Raw genomic sequence first — 10000 nt, 5'->3', positions numbered from 1 at the left:
AAAAGACAGTTAGGTGCAGGTTAACCAATTTAGGTAGTCCTGCATTGTTAAAATTAAAAAAAAAAACACTTATTGCTAATACTTCAATTATGGTAAATATTTGTTATGCCATATTTTGTTGGTTTGTGCTAACTTCAACTTGTCGTTTTAACCTATATTTTTTTGTTAAATTTTCCTTTTTGGAACATGAAGCGAAAATTTGCAATAGCTTTGCAATCACACCAAAATCTATATTCTCATATGAAAACCAACTTTACATGTTAAACCTGAAGTGCTCTTGCCCTATATATAGGGTGACCAGACGTCCCCCTTTGCGGGGGACAGTCCACCATTTCGAATCTCTGCCCCCCAAAAATCACTACCTTCGGGGGACGTAGTAATGTCCCCCTTTACGGAATTTGCCCGTTATGTGTCCCCCATTGCATATGCAAATCATAAACTTCTAATTGTTCAAAGATAAGAGTTAAGATATTTTTTCTCGAAACTTCTAAGGCTCTTGCTGCAGCATAGCTAGGTCGTAGACTGTAGGAATTGTGCTCCATTTTCTTTAAACAAATAAAGGAAAGTGAAAACAAACTCACCATTTATACACTTATGATTTGACTGGTAACCTCTCCTGCACTCGTCCATGTATGTCTAAGTCCAGCTACTACGTGTTGGTAGTCAATTAGCAATCAAGCAGCACTCAAAAGGGGACGACATCATGGCATCCAAAAGGAAGTGTACTTTCAATAAAGAATTAGAAAGTGAATAACCTTTCATAAATAAAGCAAAAAGTGAAAGCGATGCCCAGTGTATAAAGTGCATGTACTTTTCGGTAACAAATGGTGGAAAATATGATACTGAACGTCATTTAAAGACTATTAGGCATGAGCGTGCTGATGCCTGCGCCTCTTCAAGCAAGCCAATGACACATTCCTGAAGAAGGAAGGATTTGGAGACAAAGAAGAGAATTTGGCAGTAGCAGAAGGAACTTGGGCTTATCATGCAATGCAACACAACCTTTCATTCCGTTCTATAGATTGCACTTCCAAGCTTATTAAAAAGTGTTTTGACAATCGTTTGCAAGCGCTCATACCGAGACGGAGGCAATTTTGAACAATGTTTTCTGCCTGACGCCCGAGAATCCTTAAAAGAGGATCTGTCTGAGATAATTTGTGTGACTTTATATTGTGACTGCTCTAATTATGGAAATATTAAATTGTGTCCCTTATTGGTTAGATACTTTTTGCCCTGCCGTGGTGTCAAGGTAAAAATTTTGGAAGTTAAAACTCTAGGTGGAGAAACGAGTGAATACTTTCATGCTATGTAAAAGAAACTCTCAATTCTAATGAATTGTCCTCTGAACTGTTGGCTTTGTGTGCTGACAACAGAAATCGCAATTTTGGTGGAGCATTAAGGGAAGGCAAAAACAATGTTTTTTACCGGATGTAATAAAATCTGTAGTGTATGAAAGCTGCATCGAACTGTCAACCTGTAGACGTACAGCAGAAGTAATAACAGTGAAGATACTTTCATTTTTCTACAATGCTTTTGCAGAGAGAGTATTCTCTCTAATGAAAATCTCTTGGGCGTCAGAGAAAGTCACTAATAGTGAAATGCAATTTCGACTCGAGTTGCTCTGACTTTTATGATTATCTTAAAACCCAACCCTCACTCCTTGGGAAAATAAAAACGAACCAGAAATACACTTAACCGCAAGAGTTAATGTAAAAATTATTTTGTTTTGTTTTACTAATCATGTCTATAGTTTCTCTTTTATGCTATCAAAGCGTATATTTTACCATTGAAAGTAACTCTTGCTCTGAACAAATGCTGACTGGATCATATTCTCTCATTTATTCAAATGTTTGTATATATATCTAAATAATAACTTTTTGAAGAATAAATCTCATATGTCAGGATGAAAAAGATCAAGCAGCTGCAACTCTCTCTCTCTCTCTCTCTCTCTCTCTCTCTCTCTCTCTCTCTCTCTCTCTCTCTCTCTCTCTCTCTATATATATATATATATATATATATATATATATATATATATATAGAGTGTATATATATATATATATATATATATATATATATATATATATATATATATATATATATATATATATATTGTTTGTTTGTATTAGATTTATGCTTATGCATAGCATACACGTACTTATTAATTTATACGGGTGCCCCCCTTTCACATCTCAAACAAATGGTCACCCTACCTATATACCATTTCAGGCGTTCCAATTCATAACCGATTTCTGTAAGCGACATTTGTGGCAATACATTTCCTAGCCTGACCTTTGCAAATTTAGTTCCAGTGCCGGAAATTGAATATTGCTGTAATTTTGAGGCTTAATATCTGATTCATTCCCCTTTCTTTCCCAGTTTCATTTTACCTAAACCTTGTGAACCGAAGCAGCTGTCACCAACTTCTTTTAATCAGCCGCCCCCACTTCACTGCCCAAAATGCTAAAGGTTCTCCTGATTGGCCCCTCACCTGGTCCCCCACCTTTTTTGTGAGATATTCTTTTAATACTGAAGTTCATTTTATTTTTATGCTCTGTGAGCACAATGTTTAGTTTTGTGTTTTGTTCCCTTGCATTGGGATATATTCTGGTGCACTTTCTTGTGGTTATACATTAAGCTTGTATTAAAATATTTTTATTTTATATATATATATATATATATATATATATATATATATATATATATATATATATATATATATATATAGCCGGGATTCGAACCTTGGCCATTGGTTTAGATACAGTGGTAGATGATCGACTTTGAGAGTTCAGCATCAATTATACAATAACCCCCTTCTCCCCCCCCCTCTCATCAACATCCCTTCTCCTCCTACGTCACTTCCTTCACCCACATCCTTATTAAGTTGCTCTTCAATCGATCGACATAGAACAGCCGAGTGCTGTGATTGCTGTCCGCTGTTGTGGCATGACTCATTGCTAGCAATTGCAGGAAGATATAAATGCTCTCCAGCACATTACATCGTTCACGTGGTTATATTTAGCTAAGGTTCGAGGTAGTTTGCAGAGAGAAGCTGCAGAGACATTCTTATATCATTGTGGAAATTGTAATCTTTCTGGAAAGGAGATAAAAAATTATTTAATTATTTTATCTCTATGAGAGAAGAAATTCTACTTACTTTGCCATATATGTGTGTATATATATATATATATATATATATATATATATATATATATATATATATATATATATATATATATATATAAATATATATATATATATATATATATATATAAATATATAAATATATATATATATATATATATATATATATATATATATATATATATATATAACTACTTTCATATTCACAAAAACACACCTTACAATCCTTTACCAGTTACAAGTTTTGTTACGCTTTGAGAACGAATTCATGCTGTATTGTATCCACGAGTTTTATTCTATTTTCGTTTTTTTTTTTTTTTCTTGCTCTGGCTGGCTTACCAAACTGGTAACTTGTAAAGGACTGTAAGGCACAGATAGCATTGTAGTTATGAACGTTATGTATATACCTATTAAAGGCTGCCCAGAAAAACACCAAAGAGGATGGATTTTACCCTCAGTCGAAGGAAAGCGTTGTTTCCGAAATATAGTGCTGTAAAATCTACCTCCTTCGGTGATTTTGTAGACAACTTTATTAGATGGAATTCTTTTTTAACGGGAAATATTTTCTAGTCGAATTTATATATCGTTTATGTGCCCGTTCTGACACAAAAAGGTTGCGACAAGACGTGAAAGCTATTTTAGTATTATGGAAAATATCAAGGAAAATCATTTTGATAATGTTTTTCTTGAACATTTTCCCGTCACTATTTCTTTTGTTTTGTCTTTATAATGTTTCCCAGTTCAGTTCTTGTTTCATTTAGCTGCCAGATGTAGCCTATATCCAAAATTTTAAGTGCAATTTTAAGGAAATATTTATCCAGAATCAACATGGAATTTCTAAAGTATATCGCGTATTTTTCGTCTCAAAACTTTGACCATTAGTCTTTCTTACGAACCAATAAACTTTGTCATTAAAAAAACAACGTTGCCCTTTTCTTTATGGCCTTGTCTTTTTCTTTCAGGTAAGTCGAACGAGTCTGCGTTGAGCCTGCAGCACATTCTTCAAGTAAGTGTGAATTACACACACACACACACACACACACACACACACACACATATATATATATATATATATATATATATATATATATATATATATATATGTATGTATGTATGTGTGCATGCCACACTAATATCTTCTAGGTGTATGTATGTATGTATCTACATAACATTTTTGGTCACAAAAAAGGGTTGACGAAGGAAGTGTTCTTTCTCAGGACCCCGTTCAACTTGTCAGACATAATCCACTTCACTCTCTATCCAATTTTATCGCACGAACTTGTATCCCAGTTGGCAAATGCTTTCGTGGTCCCTTTACACACACACACACACACACACACGCACACAACAGTCACTGAGACAATATGCAAAACAACAACATTTATTTTTGACCTCCAACTACCTCTATGCCTTATGGTATGGCGGTCTATTCACAAACAAGTTCCATTTTATTGGCTGAACATTTGCGGTGCACATTCAGTAGCCTGCCATTTCATGTCATTCAGAAAGCACATTCTCCACATTACTGTCTTATTCTTTTTTCGTCCATATGTAAAAGGGTTGGGTGGATATCTATGTGAACTAATATTTAGCGCTTGAAAAGAAAGGTGAAACAGGTGTATGGTATTACCATATTAGCGCAGGTGACAACAGCTCCCCCCCCCCCACACACACACCCCATTCCTTCTCATTGATAAGGAGTTGGAGTAAAAGTCAAAGTCACAGTGAAAGTGAAAGTTCTTTATTCCATTAAAAACTATTATTATTATATTCCAATGTTACATATATATATGTAATAATTGGTCATTCATATTTCTATAAAAAGTTTATACATAATAAGAGGCAGTATTCATTTTCAAAGTACTTTTATCTAGAGTACTGGTCGTATATTGCGATACAATAGCTCTGATGTCGGTAAAAACAGAAATGTAATAAATATGGAAAACGGAAGACTGAAGAGAAATCGCATGCTGGACTAGAAAGAAGGAAATAATCATAATATGAAGACAAAACTGTTTCTTTTTGATCAGTTATCATTTCACCTAAGACTTTACAATGTAGTTTCATATTCCTGTTGGCCCAGCCATTTTTGGGTTCTGCGTATAATATTCCTTTCATTATTGTGTTGTATCTTTGTGTTAGCATATGCAAATGGACAGTATTTGAACAGATGCAGATTAAACACTCATTGTTACACCTTTCTCTTCGACTTCTTAATATCGTAGAACTTTTATATTCAATCTCCACTGCAAACCTTGAAATAAGAAATGGAACATCGTGAAGAAACTTTCCTTTCCCAGATGGGAGTCAAACTCGCAGTTGGTTTTTTGTTCTATTGGTAAATGAAACTACTTATTGTTAGCTATCGCATAATTGTGTTGTGATATATATGGTGATATTAAGTTATTTGTCTTTCATATGTTAAGCTTTATTGACTGAAAAAATTTTTCTGTTTAGACTTACTTCTATATATACATATATATATATATATATATATATATATATATATATATATATATATATATATATATATATATATATATATATATATACATACACACATATATATATATATATATATATATATATATATATATATATATATATATATATATATATATATATATATTATATACAGATATTACTATTTATAAAAGAAGTAAATTTATAGAGCGAAATGTGTTAATCGATAACATTTGACACATGAAACGCAAAGAACTATTTATATTGCCTAATAAATAAATAAATAAATAAATAAATAAATATATATATATATATATATATATATATATATATATATATATATATATATATATATATATATATATATATATTTATATTATATATATATATATATATATATATATATATATACACACATATATATATATATATATATATATGTGTGTGTGTATGTATATATATACATGTACATAGATAGATAGATAGATAGATAGATACACGCGCGGCGCGTGGGTGCATGTGAATGTGCGCGTTACATAATATCCTTGCCAAATGTAATTTTGTGCAAGCGCCATGGATTTCAGCTCTTCCCCTTAATGTAGCTAAGGAGACGCTGAAAGGACCGCCCTCTGCTCTCACATAATGGGAAAGAGACTCTCTGTAAAATGGGACGAAAATTGAAGAGGAATGAGATGGAATCTTCTCTCGCTCAGCGCAGCGAGAATTTCCAGGTTCTCGGACGCTCCGAAGAAGGACTTCTCGACGAACGTTACTCCCTGAATCAAAGCGACGGGGAAATCGTTTCTCCTTCCGTTAATGTGATCTCCGTGTACACGAATGGACGTAATGTGAAATTCGTTGACGAATGGGCGGTGCGGAATTCGTTATTATTATTATTATTATTATTATTATTATTATTATTATTATTATTATTGGTGAAGTGACGTGAAATATTTCTTCGGTGTAGCGAGGCGGAAAATTTAGGGAAAGTGACTGGTTTAATTATGCTCAGTGACGGTGTTGTTCGGACGCGACGGTGTCAAGTTTTGTCACGTTAATTAATGTCTGTTGACGTAGGGAGCCGGGTGTGTTCAGTTCAGAAATAGGTTCGGAAATGACATTTAGACTGCGATCAAATGAAACGTGGACAAATGAACGCACGCCGTTTTAAGCAACGTAAGAAATTTTTGCTAATTCGAGGGGAGGAATATGAATTTTTTTATTGTGCTGTTAAACGAATGAATTGAGCAAATAAACACAAATTTAGAGCTATGCTGTAACGGATCAATTTATAGAAATTGATGCAGTATGGTAGGATTTACGGTTCATTTACTCAAGAGTAAATGAAAGAGGAAGCTAAATTTACTACCACTGCGCAGGAAGCGTTGCGATGAGCCTTCGTATAATCTTGTAGAAAGCTTGAACGACTGACCTGTTCCAATTACAACTGCCTAAATTAAATGGCAAAAAGTACTGAGAGAGAGAGAGAGAGAGAGAGAGAGAGAGAGAGAGAGAATCATACCGTACGCTTAAGCAAAGAAACTTGAACTCAAGACGAAAGCCATGATGCAGAGGCTAAGGCACATACCAACTCTCTCTCTCTCTCTCTCTCTCTCTCTCTCTCTCTCTCTCTCTCTCTCTCTCTCTCTCTCTCTCTCTCTCTCTCTGGTATCTAAAGGTTCTTATCTAGCCAGGACTGAAAGTAAGCTGGTGGGAATTATTGTTTTAAGAGTTTTCATTTAGGAAGCAAACGGCAATCAACTGAACTTGAAACACCGTCATGTACTAATGAAAGAAACCAGTCATGAAATCTAGAGTGGCCCCGTACACTTTTACACCTTCACCCATTTATCCCTTTACACCTTTACCTCTTTATCCCTTTGCCGTTTTATACTTTTATCCCTTTAACCTTATAGCCTTTTATCCTTATCCCTTAACTCCTGTACCCCTTTACTCCTGTACCCCTGTACCTCTTTATCGCTTTACCCTTTTATACCTTTACCCCTGTATCCTTTTACTCCTTTATCATTCTACTCCTTTATCCCTTTAAATCTTTACTCCCTTACGCCTTGACCCTTTTATCCCTTTACCCCTGTATCCCTTTACCCCTTTACACATTTATACCTTTACCTTTTATCCTTTCACCCCTTTATCCCCTTTGTTTTTTAATGCAAATAACCCGCAATAGCCGTTGAAGATTTTGTCTAATTACAAAAAAAAGAGGGATACGAGGAGGCGTCTCGCAGCCGTATTAATACAGAAGGTCATAGGTCATAGGTCATAGGTAAGGCGCCTCCTGGAATCGGTTCGAGGATGTCATTACCTTACCTACAACTACTCCCTAGAGGCTGTCGTCGACGACACTCAGTAGCGTCGAATCACCGTCAGGGGAAATACTAGTAATGGGACAATCTCTCTCTCTCTCTCTCTCTCTCTCTCTCTCTCTCTCTCTCTCTCTCTCTCTCTCTCTTTACTGGTGCACGGGCGTACACAACCCTACCGACGCCTTCGAATGACGCCATAGGAATTTCTTGACAGGAATGGCGTTCCTTGACTCTAATTTTTATTGGAATAAAAGCCTTTTTTAAAACTTTGCTATTTTATTCAGATTGGGTTAATTATAGCTATGAAGCCGGTTGTTCAATGGTTGTTTTCATAACTCGCAAATGTGGTGTTATAATTGATGATGAAATATTGTTGCTTGGTATTTTGGGTATCACTGTCTTACCAAGGTTTTTAAATCATGCATTTTATTTATTTATTTATTTATTTTTGTACATTTTTAGGACGTAGATGGGAATGAAGTTTTAATTATGCTAATTCTGACTCTCCTAGTTCAAGTTGATATGCTTCTCATCCCATTTGTTACGATATATTACTCTCTCTCTCTCTCTCTCTCTCTCTCTCTCTCTCTCTCTCTCTCTCTCTCTCTCTCTCTCTCTCTCTCTCTCTCACACACACACAGAAATACATACACATTTGATATTCACACATATATACTGTACATATATACACACACACACACACATATATATATATATATATATATATATATATATATATATATACTGTATATATATACAGTATATATATATATATATATATATATATATATATATATATATATATATATATACAGTATATGTATATATGTGTATGTATGTATGTATATGTATATATTTACGCTCTTATACGTAAACATATGTATACGCACATTTAATCCATACTTTATCAAAGGCAGACTTGAACACCGGCACACAATGCACCACCGCCCTGAACCTCGCAGCATCTTTCACACGACTTTGCAGTCGAACTTTTCAATGACTTTTACGAGCAGTTTTCTTTGCCTTTGTCTGAAGTCCCTGATTACCAGTGGAAGTTCCCGGGGCGTAAGAATTAAATTCTCATTAGTAAGTGATTTCAAATCTTTTTCTTCTCTCCTTTTACCTTTATTTCCCATTATTGAATTCTCGTGATTGTATTCCCCTCTCTACCTTCGATACTCGAGTTCGAGGAGTAATTATGTTTATTTATATTGTATCGATTATCGTGAGACGTAATGTTTTTATAGTATGTTACGTTCCTTCTGGATGAACAGTTATTCAGTAAATTTGGTGTTTTGCTTTGAATGTAAAGTGCGTTTAATTAGAGCACGACTACGCTATTTTTTTAACCTCCGATTTTAAAAATTCCAAACAGATATATGCATGGAACAGGGTTAAAATCACTTTGAATTTGTTGAACAGGATTGTATGAAATAGGCTGAACATATATATAAAGAAGGGCAAAGCAAGCTAAAGAGAAATTCATTAAAACGTAAGTGAAAGTAATTAATAAAAGTTGAAAAATTATTTGACGAGTAAAATGTATGATTTGCTTGTCTTTCTCGCCACAGCATGAATTAAAAAGTTCCCGTGGATTCAAGATTTATTTGTTGATTTACTTATTTATTTTTCTAATTATATATTTGTATATATACTTATTTATTTGTTTATTTATTTATTAATTCATTTATTCATTTATTTACTTATTTGTCTGCAATGCCTGCAATATTCGCTCTCTTGGGTAATGCGGTTTTCCTGTGAATTTACAATCATTAGAGTGATGATTCAGGCCTGTGTCAGGGCTTTGATTTTGTAAACACGTTTCACACGGGCTGATCATTTTAAATTCATAATATTATGAGGTCCAGAGCTGTCGCCGAGGCCCTCAGGCCATCCTCGCTTCAAAACAAAAATCCACACGACGCACCGAGACTCTCAGGAAACGCAGATCCAGCGCTCCTGATTCGGGCGATCTTTTATCATATGATACTTTATGTCCTTGTCAAAGCTGTAATTACTAGTGTATGTAAGGCATTGAAAGCTTTCTAACCATATGTATTGGATATTGGAAA

At 34.3% G+C, this 10000-nt stretch overlaps 1 protein-coding gene across 4 annotated transcripts in view; it reads left to right on the top strand.

Moving 5' to 3' along the window:
* LOC136839505 (uncharacterized) overlaps positions 1-10000 on the top strand; it is a 550025-nt gene that overhangs the window by 297372 nt on the left and 242653 nt on the right. The window contains exon 2 of one of the 4 annotated variants that reach the window (XM_067105674.1): positions 4104-4156. The exons of the other annotated variants lie outside the window; for them this stretch is intronic. Within the exon in view, the coding sequence (XP_066961775.1) occupies positions 4104-4107 (4 nt within the window). The 3' untranslated portion in view covers positions 4108-4156. Of the gene's footprint in view, positions 1-4103; positions 4157-10000 lie in introns of those variants that run through there. 4 annotated transcript variants of the gene reach the window in all.

The sequence above is a fragment of the Macrobrachium rosenbergii genome, chromosome 6 (genome assembly GCF_040412425.1).
Source record: "Macrobrachium rosenbergii isolate ZJJX-2024 chromosome 6, ASM4041242v1, whole genome shotgun sequence".
Lineage (NCBI taxonomy): Eukaryota > Metazoa > Arthropoda > Malacostraca > Decapoda > Palaemonidae > Macrobrachium > Macrobrachium rosenbergii.
This window is presented reverse-complemented; position numbering and strand designations above follow the sequence as displayed.